Source organism: Protopterus annectens, chromosome 5.part1 (genome assembly GCF_019279795.1).
Source record: "Protopterus annectens isolate FY-2018-M chromosome 5.part1, PAN1.0, whole genome shotgun sequence".
Lineage (NCBI taxonomy): Eukaryota > Metazoa > Chordata > Ceratodontiformes > Protopteridae > Protopterus > Protopterus annectens.
The window spans coordinates 719,509,104-719,526,902 of NC_056736.1; the positions used below are offsets into that span (position 1 = coordinate 719,509,104).

The 17,799-nt window shown below is 42.0% G+C and overlaps 1 protein-coding gene across 1 annotated transcript in view; it reads left to right on the forward strand.

Moving 5' to 3' along the window:
* Window positions 1–8,024: 8,024 nt before the first annotated feature.
* Window positions 8,025–17,799, forward strand: part of MYO7A (myosin VIIA) — a 1,588,820-nt gene continuing 1,579,045 nt past the window's right edge. The window contains exon 1 of the mRNA XM_044073349.1: window positions 8,025–8,903. Coding sequence (XP_043929284.1) covers window positions 8,796–8,903 — 108 coding nt within the window. The 5' untranslated portion in view covers window positions 8,025–8,795. The remainder of the gene's footprint in view (window positions 8,904–17,799) is intronic.

The following is a 17,799-nucleotide window of genomic DNA, read 5'->3' on the forward strand; positions in this document are numbered from 1 at the left end:
TGACTGCATCACCTTTGCAAAATTTGGAAAATTAAGCAGTTTCTGCTTACCATGATGCCATCGGCTTTGAACCCCAGTAACTTGCTTTCATCTAGCTGCCTCTTTACCAGAAGCATTAATTCCATCCTTAAACTGAAGGAGGCGATAGGTGGATGAAGGATGGTACTAGGTTACAGTGGGGTCATGATATGATTTTAAACTATCCGTCTGCTTCCTCCACCCTGAAGCACCACCTGTTGACATCATGGGCAGTGACATACATGCATTCCGCCATGTAGCTGCTATATGGGAATGTTAGGTAGGCTGCTCTTATGTACTCCAGGAATGCTGACCCTGTTCCTGGAAGAAAGCAGCTGGCCCTCTGTCACTTAACTCATTCCCTCCAATGGAGCTCTGGAAGTTTGTACAGTAGGTTCCAATGGGAGGAGCCTAAGCTTTTTTAATAGAATCAAATTATGCCCTCATATTTCAAACAAATGTTCCTGTCTCTGGAACAATAGGGTTTACTACAGAAGTGTTAATGACAAACTCTTCATTATAATCTGATTGTATAGCAATAGTATTCTTTAGGTCCTTGGTCTTAAACTGAATTTTATGAATCACAGTAAACACAGTAACTATTAAGTTTGTAATCTTTTGTAAAGATCTTAAATATCATAGAAACCAGTCAAGTTGCACACATACAGTCAGCAGCATTTTGTTCATTTACCTGAGAACTTTCATAAGAAGCTAAGCAGTTCTGTGTATGCTACTTCACTGCTGAGATATTTTGAAAAACATGAAATTTATGACAATATAAATAAATATTAGATAAACAGCACTTAATTAAATAATAACCCACACCTGGGTGTGGGTAATGCTGTATTTACCCATGGTTGGTGTGGTTTGGTCACAAGGGCGAGGCCCGAGTGACCAAACAAAGACAACCATGGGTAAATCCAGCATTACCCACACCCAGAAGTGGGTTACTGCCATTATCCAATGACATTATTTAAGAAAAAAAATACTTTTCTTAAATAATGTCCTTGTATAATGGTGCCGTGCTGCCCTTCTGTCACTAAACAGCTCTGCTTTGCCATTGCTGATGTACTGCGCATGCGTTTGGAACTTGCGTTCCCATGCATACCTAGTACATCAGTGCTCGGGAAAGTAAGCAACGGAGAAAAGAAGATCTCCGTTGCTACGCTTTTTTTTTTAACCCTTAAAATTAAAGAATATATCAACGGAAAAAAAGTCCAGGCGACTGGACCTTTTTCCATTGTATATTCTCAATGGGCACGCTGGTTGGGCTGGCCAATCAGCATGCTCGTTTTACGATGTTACTGGCCAGTCATTGTATAATACCTCTCTTTACCTGCAGTAGACAGAGTTCAAATATGAAAACAATTTGTTTGCCATTGTGTAAGCTTTAAGATGAAATTGTCTAATGTCTTGTATGTTGCATGATTTTGGAATTATTAATGGAAATTTGAACAAGCAATATCAGACACTTAGAGGCATCAGTAGGATGTAACTGCAGAAAACCTGGAGGCGTCACTAAGCTGTAGTGAGCTAATCAGGTTCCAGATGTCCTTTTAAGACCATTGGTGCTACTCAAAACTAGGTTGCTGATGGCATAGACAGAATGTACACAACTGACCAGGTAGGAACTAAAATAGGGCACAAAAAGCTAAGTCAACATCCCTCTTCGCCATTTATTATATACGCCTTGAATTTATACTCGTCACCACAGCTTTACCCATATTTTGATTGCGCAAACACAATGTACAGCAGCGCACACCTTACTGTAGCACCGCAATTTGTTTTCCATGCGCGTGCATAGAGGATTAATAGAAAGACTTCAGATTATACATTTATTCTATTTATTTGTTAAGTGGTTAAGCCCACTAGTCACAATCCACTTTTGGAGGATCACCCAAGATCACTGTCTAGTTAAGCAACTTGCTGAGAGTCACACAGTAGGCAAATGGGGGATGAAGGAATCAAACCACAGACTACATATTGAAGCTCAGCAGCTTGTAGCTTTAATCCTTTGCATTAACTGTGAGGCAATTAATCCAGTCATCTGCTGAGAGAATAGAACCCTACAGCCATTTTATCTTTCAGATTCAAAGTTAACTGTGCACCTTTTGAGCCACTGAAACTGTAAGTTGCTAAGGAGTTTCATTTTGTGGTCTTGGGTTTGACTCCCTTTTTATCCATTTTCAAGCTGTGTGACAGTAAGCAGGACAGCTAATAAGACAGTGTTCCCAAGTCAGTCTGGAAAAGAGGAACTTCTACGTTTTACACTGACCTGCTTATCTGTTCGTTGTTGTTGCGTCTTTCGGCTTTTCCCGGTTAGGGACCTGCTTATCTAAGAAGTAAAAACTCCTCTTGTCTTATTTTTCATACATATGTGCTGAAGTATGGAAGAGAATGTTTGTTTTCATGAATTTTCTAAAATTATAAAGTGCACTCCCACACAGGCACACACGTTGTTGTGTCTTTCAGCATTTCCCGGTTAGGGGTCGCCACAGCGGAATTCCGGTCCGCTAATGATTGGCAGTAGATTTTTATGTGATTATTTTGCTGCTTGTGTATCTCTGCTACCTTTAAACTACAAGAAAAAGAAAAAAAAACAAAAAATCTTGCTTTTTTCCCACTTTCTGAAAGTTAAGAAAGTTCAGTTACAGATTTGCTGTTCTGAACTGTTTGGAAGTTTCTAGAAGGCCAGTGCTTGCTTGGGCTAAAGGGAAGTCTCTGTGTTCACCAGTGGGAGTGGTTAACACTGAACAGCCCGCCTGTCCCTGGAGGAGTGGTTATTACCTAGAAGCTGTAGTTTTATTGGCCATTTTGGGTCAATTCTAAACTCCTTGATTTCTCTCTCTTAAAACCCTACAACTCTCTTTTTGTGCGGTTTTGCGCACTGAGCAGCGTCGGGCAGCGCCACCTAAACAGGTTTAAACTATTCCAGGCTCCACAAAGTCTGCTCTTCACTTTTTCCCTTAGAACTGTTCAAACTCTCAAAGTAATCACTCTATTCTCTTTCTAAAGCCCTGCACTAACTAACTAAAGCACTACACCCTCCTTGACTTCTCATAAGTATTAGACTCCCGATTCCTGATCAAGTGAAAAATCAGTTCCCTTCCCTAATCTGATCAGTAAAAAAACAGTTCCCTATACTAATCTGGTATGTCCAAGGGTCAGTTTCAAGGTTACTCTCCAGTTCAGCTGGTGAATCTGGGAATTTTGAGGCAATATTACAATTGCCTTATGTACACAGACAACCCTCTCCTCCTTCCAACAAACTCTAATACATGTGAGAGATGCAGTTACACAGCCACACTGGAGGCAGAGCTCTCTCAACCTAAGACTGGCACAGTCAGTCAGGAGGAAAAGGTAACCACCCACACCACAAATCCAGTCTCACACAGACCTATTGCATCTGCATACCCAACACATAAACACACAAAAACATACTTCGAGGCTCTAAATAAAAATCTGCCTAAACAGCAAAGACCTCCTAAGTAGATATCCAAGCAACAGCCACCCCTCAACAATACCCACGAATCACATATCTCACAAAATCAGTGTGCCTCACAGTCACAGCCCTTAAGGCCAAACAACACATCAAATACACTTGTTATAGGGGACTCTATTGTCCTGCACACTGACGTCCCGCTCACCAGACTGAACAAGGAGAAGGTCACTGTAAGCTGCCTGTCGGGTGCCAGGATCCGCCACATAATGCAAGCACTCAGGTCACTCCAAAGCAAGTACAAGTTTGACTCCGTCATTGTCCATGCAGTGTGAATGACCTGAGACGTACCTCCCTGGACTACATGAAAAGAGACATAGAGGAGCTCTCTGACCATGTAGCCCAGGCTGGTATGACCCTGACCTTGAGTAGCATCTTGCCCTCACCAAGAATGATGCCACAGTATAAAGACAAAATGATCAGTTTCAACAACTGGCTAAAGTATTGGTGTCATTCAAAGGGGATCCAGTGTCTGTCAGCCTGGGATGACATGCTCGACAAGCCACATTGCTTCGCTAGGGACGGCTTGCACCTGTCACCCTTAGGCTTTCGTATACTGGCCAAGGCTCTTGCCACCCCCATAGTGCCTTTTTAGGCAAGGCTTAAAGGACAAACCCACCTCCATAGACAACCCAAGGATAAAAAAACTAAAGGTAATGCTACTCAATGCCAGAAGTCTAAACCTCAAGATGCACGCACTCGAGGCTCTCCTCAGTATGGAGAAAATCGATGTCTGTGCAGTAACAGAAACCTGGTTCAAGGATCCTGAGAGCACCCCAGCACTACCAGGTTATAACTCATACCATGCGTTTTGGCCCCAAAACTCAGACCGAAGCACAAAAGGAGGGGGAGTATCTATATTCATCAAAGATACCTACACCTCCAGGTCAGTGGCACTGCACGAAGCATCGGAAACCATCCATGTGCAACTAACAGCGGGCAAAACTGCCTTTCAGTTTGTAGCCTGCTACAGAACACCCTCCCTATTACAGGAACCCCACTTGGCATTCCTGAGAACACTGGAGAATATGAAGGTCTCTCCAAACACTATGTTATTGGGTGACTTCAACTACCCAAACATTGACTGGGAAAACTACTCAAGCCCAAACACCCTCGCCCAACGGTTCCTTGAATTTATAAACTCTAACGCAATGGAACAACTGGTCACCACTCCCACAAGAGGGAACAACATATTGGACCTGGTCATCACCAACATGGGGACTCTATGTTCCACACCAGAGGTAAACCCCTCATTGGTAAGATCAGACCATAAACAAATTTCCCTGGACATCCATATCCCGTCCCCACCCCCAGCCAAGGAAATCACTGTAAAGAATTACTCAAAAGCCAACTTTGCACTTATCAAGACTGAGGTGGAATATTTCAAAGCCCCTGGGCCAGAGGATAATACAGCCCAATCCACAGAATCCTTTACAAATGCATTCTGTGAGCACCTGCAGGAATGCATGGATCGTGCTATCCCAAATAAAACCAAGACTCACTCCTCCAAAATCAGGAGACCGGTCTGGTAGACCCCGGCCATAAATAAGCTATACAACAGAAGGAGGAAGCTACTACATGATAGAGCAAAATCCCAAAAAGGGAAGACATCTCTGATCAGTATTAGCAAGAAACTTTGATCCCTCATAAAATCATCAAAGGCCAGTTTTGAAAGAAAAATTGCCCTAGACACTAAAGATAATCACAAGGCCTTCTTTAGTTATGTCAGGAACATGGGCGGAAACTCCCAGATATGCTCTGAATTGTTGAATAATGGTACAAAATATACCGAACCTACAGACATAGCCAACATCCTGGCAGACAGATTCAGGGCAAACTTCTCCCCCCCCTTCCCTCACAAAGGAGCAAATGCCTATCCCAACTGAATGTAACCTCCCTGACATCACAGATGCACAGGTGAAAGCTGCCCTCTCCAAAGCAAAAAACACAGCATCTATGGGACCGGACGGTGTCCCAGGCTGTGTCTTACATGAGCTCCAAGAAGAACTGAATCCTCACATTAAGCCACTGTTCAAACTTAGCCTTACTACAGGATATGTACCCAAAGAATGGCGTACAGCTACAGTGGTCCCACTCCACAAAGGTGGTGCCACAACGGACCCCAGAAACTATCACCTCATAAGCCTGACTAGTCTGGTCTGTAAAGCTATGGAGCGTATTATCATGGAACTCATAAACAAAGACATTGGGAGCCTCCAGACACTGGACCCTACCCAATTCGGCTTTGTTAAGGGCAGATCTTGCCTCTTAAACCTAGTTGATTTCTTTGAAACAGTTACCAAAGCCATAGATGAGGGCAAGGTAGTCCACACAGCCTACCTGGACCTCGCAAAAGCCTTCGACACAATACCCCACTTGGGCATCATAAATAAGCTTACCAGCTTAAATATCAACCCCTATATCACAAGATGGGTTGCAAACTGGCTCAGAGATAGAACCCACATGGGCAGAATCGCAGGTGCCATGTCCGAATCCAAACCAGTTACAAATGGCGTACCACAGGGCTCAGTTCTGGGACCTCTCTTGTTCGGTATATACTTCTCTGAGGTTTAGGCTAACACAGGGGGATTATGGCTGACAAAGTTTGCAGATGACTGCAAACTGGAGGCCATAATCGAATCTCCAGCTGACACAAGCATCCTCCAAAAGGGTCTCACAGAGATGGATGCTTGGTGCCAGAGCCACAGCCTCAAGCTAAATGCTAAAAAGTGCATAGTCATCCCCTTTGGGAAAAACAAGGTGCCCACAAATTACCACATAGGTGGTAATCCATTAAGTATGGAAGAAATAATTAGAGATTTGGGGACCAACGTAGATAGTAATCTCTCCTTTGATAATCACGTTGCCAAAGTGGTTAGAAAGACCTTCTATATAGCCCACCTTATAATGAAAGGGTTCACATCTAGATCAAGAGAGGTCATTGTGCCCCTCTACTCGTCACTCATCAGGCCCATAATTGAATACAATGCCCCTTTTGGGATATACTTTACCCGACACCTGCAGCAACTGGGGAGACCCCAAAAGTACCTCACCAAGAGGATCATGGGCTACAAACAGATGTCCTATGCAGCTCGACTAAAGAAACTCCAGCTCTTCTCAGTTGCTTACCGCCTACTCAGAGGTGATCTATGCCTGACGTACAAAACCATGTCAAACCCAGAATTAATGGACATGCTCCACCTCAAAAAATCCAAGTCCCTTAGAGCTACACACTCCAGGGACCTAAACCTCAGCACAAAAATAAATAGGACATGCTGGAGGGACAGATTCATTTCTCAGAGGCTCCCCTCACTCTGGAATAGAATCTCAATTCATGTTAGACATAGCCTCTCGCTGACCCTCTTCAAGCGAAATTTGGACGCGTGGATGGGAAATCGCAAATTCACCCCTGGGATCTCTCCTGTGTCCCTGCTAGACAGAGGCACAGTAAACTAATCTTAAAAGGGTACCTTCTGTAACCTACTTTACAGAGGCACAGTAGGCTAATGTAATAGGGAGGCGGAAGCCAAATACACTCTGGCTAGGCTTATAAATGCCCTAGGGCAGATAGCCTAGTATCTACCTATGAACCTATGAACCTATGTGCCGAGTTGCCAGCTCTGATGCACAGCCTTCAACGAAGGTGCGCCCATTCACACATGTCTCCACACAGAAGATGCTTTAGCTGAGAATCGAACAGGACAACGTCTTACTGTGGGGAGACAATGCTACCGCAGCACCACCAACATAAAGAGACTATATGTCGTTTTACAAAATAAAGTTCACTTGCCATTTGCTAATGTAGAACCAACATGAAAATAAGATGCTAGCATTCATTGCCAAAGGTTACATACTATAGTAGACAAATAAATAAATAAATAGTTTGTGTTTTGTTCAGTATTTGAAGAGAAATGTCATTTATATTACTGTTGTCCTGTCACAGTAACTAGGTGCTGTAAACGTTTTAACTTGTTTACTTCAGAAACGTTCTTTTAAAGGCAAAGAGACCACTTGCTACTCTTATAAGAAGATATTCTCACGGATGTGTGTTCCATGTTAGCACCAATAGTTATTTCTGCATGTAAGGAAAGCCTGAAATATGTTATTCAGGGAATCAGTTATTTTTGTTAAGGAAATATCTTCTAAGAAAGAAAGAAAAAAAAAAACTGGTGCACAATGACAAATCACAGTACATGTTTTCTAATTGTTTTATTATAGTGCATTTTAGAGAAAATATATTGTTTAAAAGGTTCACTTAGAATAATCGCTTTTGTTAAACATTCAAAAACATGTTAAATGCTCTTCCATGCAGGGAGTTCAGTATCCCTACTGCACCAGAGAATATCACAAGAAAGCACAATTCCTTAGCAAGACACTTAGCTGACGAATCAATAAATTATTTAGAATTCATGTTGCTGGGAGGCAGGGTTATCAATTTCTACCTTTCTTCTTAAAGGAAGTGCAGATGGTCCCAGGGTCTGGTTTCTTTGTAATTTTGAGATTTATCTGTGAGCATTTTAGTTTAATTAAAAGTTGCCTGTTACTACATGCTGAACCATGGATGTGAATAGATTAATTAGTATTTGAGGAAGTGGTAAACTGACAAGGCTAGCAGTCGTTGATGCTATGATATCATTTCAATGAGCTACTTTAAAGCAGAGGAGAAAAGAGTTGTTTTCCTTCTTGTGAGAAACAATTGTGCTGAATTTGAAGGCTAAGTACTGAAACAATTTAAATGTCTTTACAAGCTGCAGTGGATATAGCTTCTATTTTTGGCAAGAGCTCCATTTTGAATACTCCCTGTATTTATTTGTCATGATACATACTGCAGATACGTGGACTGAATCTGAATCTGAAATATCCTAAATGTTACAGTGTGTCACGAAGATGGGATAACTGGATAATGTCCAATATATAAGACTCATTTTCAGTTGTTTTTGGAATCTTCAGACTATGCCCTTTGAACTCGAATGGCTGTACTTACAGAGACTTTTGTTTAGCAACCTTGATTGAAAAATAACTTTTATTGCACAGGTGAAGCTGTCATTCCTACTTTAATATGCCGAACTTAGTAAAGAAAGAAAGTATAGTCTGCAAATATTTAGCTTTTGGGGACAAGGGTTTGTGACCTGTGGATGCCAGAATCAAGGTTACTAAATACATTTTATGGGTATTTAGAATAAAAAGAGACTGAAAAGATGTGGAATTTAGGTTGTTGTAACTTCTGCTAGTGACAGCAATGAACTCTGCCTGAAGTAAACAGACCTAAAGTTCAGTTATGTATAAACGCCGCGGAGTAGAGGACGTCTATGAGAAAGATCATGGGAAGTGGGCTTTGCTTCGTAATGTTAACCAAGTGTTTCAGCACCACCATACACTTTTACCGGTGAGATGTGACACTTCTGTTTTCTTAAGGAATATCTCTTTTATAGGCATTCTTAAGGTTTTTCAGCTTTCATTACTCACATAGTACTGAGTGAAATGTGCAAGAAGTTATGTATTTGAAGTTATGTATTAAACTATCACTAGAGGTTGGATTAATGATCTTTTGAGTTAACCAGTCATATGGCATGAGTTACTGAAGTGAGTTTTGCCTTTGTGTTATTAATCAATTTAATCTTGACCATGGTTACACAATGTCATAATTTGCACTCATTTCTAAAACATTAATGATTTTATAGGTTATAATGTAGAAGGTAAGGAATATAAAAACAGCTATCAAATTATATATTTAGCTATTATATTTTATTGATTGTTAACCTGATGAGAAAGTGAGTAGCTGATTTCACTCACTGAAAAATTTGAAGAAATGTACTTCATGGACTTTAACTTGATAAAAATGCGTATCAGGTGGAATAGCTGTTTTCCCCAGTGTGGCAGCCTTGGAAATGATTTTATTGAGATAGGGACTTTCCCTGTATTTGTGTGTGTGTGTGTGTGTGTGTGTGTGTGTGGGGGGGGCATACCTCTCAATCTCTTAATGCAAGAAATCTGGACAAAGCCTAAAACAGTTGGTGGGGTGGGGGGCAAGGGCCCAAAATTAGGGACAGCTTTTAAATATTGCTTTTATAAACTAAGAAAGCTGCTAGAATAACAGGATTTGTGTTAGCTTGCATTTTTCTAATGGATATGAAGTCTGAAACTCAAATATATGTTATTATTTGGTCATTATTTAGTGACTTAAATCATTTGTGATTTGTCTGAGGAGCAGACCAAATATTTGAGGCAAAAATCTGGACATTCTGCGAAAATCTGGGGGAGAGGGCAAATCCCCCACATAAAACACTTTTTTTCATTGCTGAATATTGTTCCAACAAACTACGTTTATTTAAGGGCCCCTCAGCCTTCTAGTATTTAATCATAAATCAGGGATAAACATTCTGGAAATAGAATTTTGTAACAGTAAAAACAAACACCTTTGAGTTATTTAATACATGTATAGAATTCCAACCTGGAGTATGCTTATCACATAAAAGGCAAAAGAAATGACCCCTCCCCCATAACCATCATAATATTTAAGCAAACACACACACACGCACACACACACACACACACACACACACACACACACACACACACACACACACACACACACACACACACACACACACAGACACCTTCCTGAGAGTGAGGAAACCTTGATTATTGGATGGGAGATAGGAAATTCACCCCGGGGTTCATGTCAATCGCCCTGCTAGACAGGGGCCCAGAGAAATAAATATTGTAGGAAGAAATATCCAGGGAATTGTTATGGCTAGGCTTGCATAGGCCTTAGAGCCGATAGCCTAGTACCAACATATGAACCTATTCAGTTTTTATATTTGTTCACAGGATGCAAATATTTAAATTGGGAGTGAGATGCAAAAAGTGGGACAAGCAGTAACCTAGTATTCTGCTATATAACTAGTTGTAGAACCCTTATGGATATAGTCCTTTTGAAAAAAGTAACGTGTCAGTACACATGCTACTCATGTCACTGTATGAATTCAGATATTTTACTTCTGTAACATTTGACATCATATGGCCTTATATTACCAATATAAAATCACTTGGCATAAATACAGCTTCTGAATTAGCTGCAGATTTTAAATGTGTTAATACTCTCTAAATATTTCTTAATTGTTTATACTATACTCTTCCTGACAATGTATCTTAGACTCTATGCCTGGCTCATAGCTGGTAAGGGTGTTTGGATCAATTCACCCACCTAGTTAACATATAGCAAATACATGTATATGCATATGTATATCTGTATCTATATCTATATCTATTATATCTGTCTATATATATATATATATATATATATATATATATATATATATATATATATATATATATATATGGGTCTAGGGCATTTCACTGAATGCACATTTCACTGAAACTCAAATGACTGAACACAAATTACTGAAAGCACAATTCACTGAAAACTCAATTCACTGAAACACATTTCACTGAAAGTTATATATGGCCTTCGCTTCCCACATATTTTAAGTATATATTATGTTTGGAAAAGAGTAATATATTAGAATTGCAAGTATACAAGTATATAGTTTAAAATATTTAAAATATGTGGGGAGGCTACACCCCCTTGATGTGGGGGGTGGTGCCTCCCAGCCCCCCTTACTATATATACTAACTCCAGGGTCGCACTACAGTGGGAAAAGGTCATATATAACTTTCAGTGAAATGTGTTTCAGTGAATTGAGTTTTCAGTGAACTGAGCTTTCAGTGAAAAGTGCACACTAATCTGACTTTCAGTGAAATGTCCTAGACCCATATATATATATATATATATATATATATATATATATATATATATATATATTCACACATTTGTGTACAACTTATTAAACAGGTGCAAACACCCACTGGGTACAAGTGCAGAAGTGTCCCTTTTCACTGGTGACCTGTCTGGTAAAGTGACTTGCTAGGAGTTACACAGTAGGCTGTGGAGGTGGAAAGGACCAAACCCTTTACCCCTGCTGTAAGAAGCACTGTTGGTAACAGGTCATACATCCTCAGTCCTCTTTACCATCTATCTCTACTTTAGAGGACAATTTACTAGTATCATATGGACCAAAGGCTTTAACAAAATCAGGATGGTAGCTTCTTTAGATGTCACCCAGGCAATTTCACCAGTGTACATCAAGAGTACTGATAGCTGTTTGAGAACATAAAAACAGCAGAATGCAATCATTTCTGATTTGTGCAGTATATATACTGAAAATCTGAGTAATGCTGCTTTGGTTAGTGACCATTTTATGTCTTTGCAGAACTTCTTGGGCAAGAATTGCTATGTTATGTCTGCAAACATGCTGCCTTGGAAATAAAACGTATTTCAATATATGGTATGCGGAGGTCCATTACTATTACCTGTGGGACCAGTGCTGTTACCTGTGGGACCAGTACTGTTACCTGCAGGTCCATCACTGTTACCTGTGGGAGCAGTGCGGTTACCTGTGGGAGCAGTGCGGTTACCTGTGGGACCAGTGCGGTTACCTGTGGGACCAGTGTGGTTACCTGTAGGTCCATCACTCTTACTTGTGGGACCAGTGCAGTTACCTGTGGGACCAGTGCTGTTACCTGTGGGACCAGTGTGGTTACCTGTGAGACCAGTGCTGTTACCTGAAGGTCCATCACTGTTACCTCTGGGACTAGTGCTGTTACCTGTGGGACCAGTGCAGTTACCTGTGGGGCCAGTGCTGTTACCTGCAGGTCCATCACTGTTACCTGTGGGACCAGTGCGGTTACCTGTGGGACTAGTGCTGTTACCTGAGGGACCAGTGCTGTTACCTGCAGGTCCATCACTGTTACCTGTGGGACCATTGTGGTTTACCTGTTGGACGAGTGCAGTTACCTGTGAGACCAGTGCTGTTACCTGCAGGTCCATCACTGTTACCTGTGGGAGCAGTGCAGTTACCTGTGGGACCGGTGTGGTTAGCTATTAGGCAGCTCAGCATCTGAAACTTTCACAGGCTGCTTAATGTCTTCCATTTTGCTCATCTTGCTTTGCCTGGAGACCTGTCTTTCCAGATTTGTTTTGCCATGCTAGCAGCTGGTCACATTAAATGACCTCAGTGCAAACCCTTCTGAGTAATAAAAGTGTCTTTGCTTTGATCTATTAGTTATCTATACTTCATTATTTGTCAAATTTATTTTCTTCTGGCATAGATTTCTGGTCAGATCACTCCTTTTTTTCCTATAAATTTGATAGCCTCTTCATAGGTTCATAGGTTGGTACTAGGCTATCTGCCCTAGAGCATTTATAAGCCTAGCCAAAGTATGTTTGGCTTTCGCCACCCTTTTAGATTAGTTGACTGTGCATCTGTATAGTAGATCATAGAAGGTAGCCCTTTTAAGGGTTGTTTACTGTACCTCTGTCAAGCAGCGACATAGAAGAGATCCCATGGGTAAACCTACAATCCCCCATCCATTCGTCAAGATTTCTCTTGAAGAGGGTCAGTGAGGGGCTCTGCCTGACATGGATTGGGATTTTGTTCCAGAGTGAGGGGAGCCTCTGGGATATGAATCTGTCCCTCCAGCATGTCCTATTTATTTCTGTGCTGAGGTTCAGGTCCCTGGAGCGTGTAGCTCTAAGGGATTTAGATTTCCTGAGGTGAAGCATGTCCATTAATTCTAGGTTGGACATGGGTTTATACGTCAGACACAGATCGCCTCTGAGTAGGCGGTACGCAACTGAGTAGAGCTGGAGTTTCTTTAGCCGAACTGCATAGGGCATCTGTTTGAGCCCCTTGATCCTCTTGGTGAGAAACTTTTGGGGTCTTTCCAGTTACTGAAGGTGTCAGGTAAGGTACATCCCAAACGGGGCATTATACTCAATTATGGGCCTGATAAGTGATGAGTAGTGGGGCACAATGACCTCTCTTGATCTAGATGTGAACTCTTTCATGATAAGGTGGGCTATATAGAAGGTCTTTCTAACCACTTTGGCAACGTGATTGTCAAAGGAGAGATTGCTATCTACTTGGGTCCCCAAGTCCCTAATTACTTCTTCCGTACTTAATGGATTACCACCTATGTGGTAATTTGTGGGCACTTTGTTTTTTCCAAAGGGGATGACTATGCACTTTTTGGCATTTAGCTTTAGGCCATGGCTCTGGCACCAGTTATCCGTCTCTGTGAGACCCTTTTGGAGGATGCTTGTGTCAGTCGGAGAGTCGATTATAGCACCCAGTTTGCAGTCATCTGCGAACTTGGTCAGCCATAGTCCACCCATGTTAGCCTGTACCTCGGAGAAATATATACCGAACAAGAGAGGTCCCAGGACTGAGCCTTGTGGGACACCACTTATAACTGGCTTAGAGTCTGACATGGCACCTGCTATTCTGACCATGTGGGTTCTATCCCTGAGCCAGTTTGCAACCCATCGTGTGACATAGGGGTTGATATTTAAGCTGGTAAGCTTATTTATGATGCCCGAGTGGGGTATTGTGTCAAAGGCCTTTGCGAGGACCAGGTAGGCTGTGTGGACTACCTTCCCTTCATCTATGGCTTTGGTAGCTGTTTCAAAGAAGTCGACCAGGTTCAAGAGGCAAGATCCGCCCTTAACAAAGCCAAATTGGGTAGGATCCAGTGTCTGGAGGTTCCCAATGTCTTTGTTTATGATTTCCATGATGATACATTCCATAGCTTTGCAGACCAGGCTAGTCAGGCTTATAGGGCGATAGTTTCCGGGGTCTGTTGTGGCACCACCTTTGTGGAGTGGGACCACTGTTGCTGTACGCTATTTGTTGGGAACATATCCTGTAGTAAGGCTGAGATTGAACAGTGACTTTATATGAGGGTTTAGTTCTTCTTGGAGTTTGTGTAAGAAGCAGCCCGGGACGCCGTCTGGTCCCATTGATGCTGTGTTTTTTGCTTTGGAGAGGGCAGCTCTCACCTGTGCATCTGTGATCTCAGGAAGGCTACACTCTGTTGGGATAGACATTTGCTCTTTTGGGGGGGAAGGGGGGGGGAGAAGTTTGCACTGAACCTTTCTGACAGGATGTTGGCAATATCTGTGGTTTCAGTGAATTTTTTGTCATTTTGCACTAACTCAGAGCATATCTGGGAGTTGCCTCCCAGGTTTCTGACATAACTAAAGAAGGCCTTGTGATTATCTTTAGTGTCTTGTGCAATTTTTCTTTCAAAGCTGGCCTTAAAAGATTTTATGAGGGATCGTAGTTTCTTGCTAGTACTGATCAGTGATGCCTTCCCTTTTTGGGATTTTGCTCTGTCATGTAGTAGCTTTCTCCTTCTGTTGTATTGCTTATTTATGGCCGGGGTCCACCAGACAGGTCTCCTGCCTTTGGAGGAGTGAGTCTTGGTTTTATTTGGGATAGCATGCTCCATGCATTCCTGTAGGTGTCCATAGAATGCTTTTGTAAAGGATTCTGCATTTTGGGTCATATTGTCCACTGGCCCGGGGGCTTTGAAGGATTCCACCTCAGTTTTGAGAAGTGTGAAGTTTGCTTTTGAGAAGTTCTTCACCGTGGTTTCCTTGGCTAGGGGTGGGGACGGAATATGGATGTCCAGTGAGATTTGTTTATGGTCTGATCTTACCAATGAGGGGTATACCTCTTGTGTGGAACATAGAGACCCCATGTTGGTGATGACCAGATCCAGTATGTTTTCCCCTCTTGTGGGAGTGGTGACCAGTTGTTCCATAGCATTTGAGTTTATAAATTCTAGGAACCACTGGGCGAGGGTGTTTGGACTTGAGTATTTTTCCCAGTTGATGTTTGGGTAGTTGAAGTCACCCAGTAACATAGTGTTTGGAGAGACCTTCATATTCTCCAGTGTTCTCAGAAAAGCTGAGTGAGGTTCCTGTGTTTGGGAGGGTGGTCTGTAGCAGGCTACAAACTGAAAGGCAGTTTTGCCCACTGTTAGTTGCACATGGATGGTCTCCGAAGCTTCGTGCAGTGCCACTAGCCTGGAGGTATGGGTATCTTTGATAAATATGGATACTCCCCCTCCTTTTGTCGTTAGGTCCGAGTTTTGGGGCCGGAAAGCATGGTATGAAGTATAGCCTGGTAGTGCTGGGGTGCTCTCAGGAGCCTTGAACCAGGTTTCTGTTACTGCACAGATATCGATATTCTCCATACTGAGGAGAGTCTCGAGTGCATGCATCTTGAGGTTTAGACTTCTGGCATTGAGCAGCATTACCCTTAGTTTTTTTTTCTTTGTGTTGTCTATGGGGGTGGGTTTGTCTTTTGAGCCTTGCCTAAAAAAGGCACTATGGGGGAGGCAAGAGCCTTAGCCAGTATATCAAAACCCAGGGGTGACAGGTGCAAGCCATCCCTAGCGAAGCAACGTGGCTTGTCGAGCATGTCATCCCAGGCTGACAGACACTGGATCTCCTTTGAATGATACCAATACTTTAGCCAATTGTTAAAATTGATCATTTTGTCTTTATACTGTGGCATCATTCTTGATGAGGGTAAGATGCTACTCAAGGTCAGGGTCATACCGGCCTGGGCTACATGATCAAAGAGCTCCTGTACATCTTTTTATGTAGTCCAGGGAGGTACATCTCAGGTCATTCACACCAGCATGGACAATGACGGAGTCATACTTGTACTTGCTTTGGAGTGACCCGAGTGCTTGTGTTATGTGGTGGATCCTGGCACCCGACAGGCAGCTTACAGTGACCTTCTCCTTGTTCAGCCTGGTGAGTGGGACGTCAGTGTGTCTGACAATAGAGTCACCTGTTACAAGTGTATTAGGTGTGTTGTTTAGCCTTAAGGGCTGTGACTGTGTGGCACACTGACTTTGTGAACTATGTGCTACGTGGATATTGTTTCGTGGTAGATGTTGCTTGGATGTCTGCTTTGAAGGTCTCTGCTGCTTAGGCAAATTTTTATTTAGAGCCTCCAAGTATGTTTTTGTGTGTTTATGTGTTTGGTTTGCTGATGTGATAGGTCTATGTGAGACTGGATTTGTGGTGTGTGTGATTACCTTCTCCTCCTGACAGGCTGTGCCAGTACTGGGTTGAGAGAGCTTAGCCTCCAGTTTGACTATATAGTTGCACCTCTCACATATATTTGAGCTTGTTGGGAGGAGTGGGTAGTCTGTATACATAAGGCAGTTGTAACATTGCCTCAAGATTCCCAGATTCACCAGCTGGACTGGAGAGTAAACTCGAAACTGACCTTTGGACATGTCTGAATAATATAGGGAACTACTTATTGACTGATCAGAAAGAACCAATAGGGAGCAAGTGCTTAGAAGGAGTATAAGAGGATGTAGTGCTTTAGTTTGTGTTTACCTATGAGATTACTTATACGAGCAAGTGTAGGGCTTTAGAATGAGAATAGAGTGCTTAATTTGAGATTTAGAGCAGTTCTAAGGGAAAAAGTGAAGAGTACACTTTGTGGAGCCGGGAATAGTTTAAGCTTGTTTAAGCGGCGCTGCTCGACGCTGCTCTGTGCGTAATACCTCACTAAAAGAGGGTTGCAGGGTTTTAAGAGATAGAGATGAAGGAATTTAGAATTGACCCAAAATGGCCAATAAAACTACAGCTTCCAGGCAGTAACCACTCCTACAGGGACAGGCAGGCTCTTCAGTGTTAACCACTGCCACTGGTAAAAACAGAGACTTCCCTTTAGTCCAAGCAAGCACTGACCTCCAAGAAACTTACAAGCATTTCAGAACAGCAAATCTGTAACTGAACTTTCTTAAATTTCAGAAAGTGGGAAAAAAGCAAGATTTTTTTGTTTTTTTCTTTTCTTTTTTGTTTTAGTTTAAAGGTAGCAGAGATACACAAGTAGCAAAATAATCACAACAGTGCAATAAATGACACCACACTTGAGTGCTAGGCCAAAGTCAGGTAAAATGCATCTTCTGTTTTCCTTCCCAGACCTTTGTCATTTTCCTGTTTCTCCCCTTTCTAAATGCTTTATACTTTTGCTCCCTTTTTCTGCTCTGTTTAAAAGAAAAAAGTTATAGCTGCTCTTGTGTTTGGTTTCAGAGCTCCTTTTGGGTAGGCTGCTGTATGTTTATTTTCTAAGCTTTGCTGGTTTTTATTGTTAATCCAATAAATTGTTCAGTATCTAATATGGAGTGTACCTTCTACAAATACAAGTGTGGAAATATTCTTCCATCTCAAGACAAACGTACCAAATGCCTTTTTTGTACTTAGGGAAGCATAAAGTGACATTCACCAGTGTTTTGTAAAAGGTGAAAAAGAGAGATGCTGTAAACTAGGGCAAAGTCATCACTGCTGAAGAAAACTCTAGAACTGGCATCACTGACCATCACTTTTGAGGTTATCAAAACTGGTA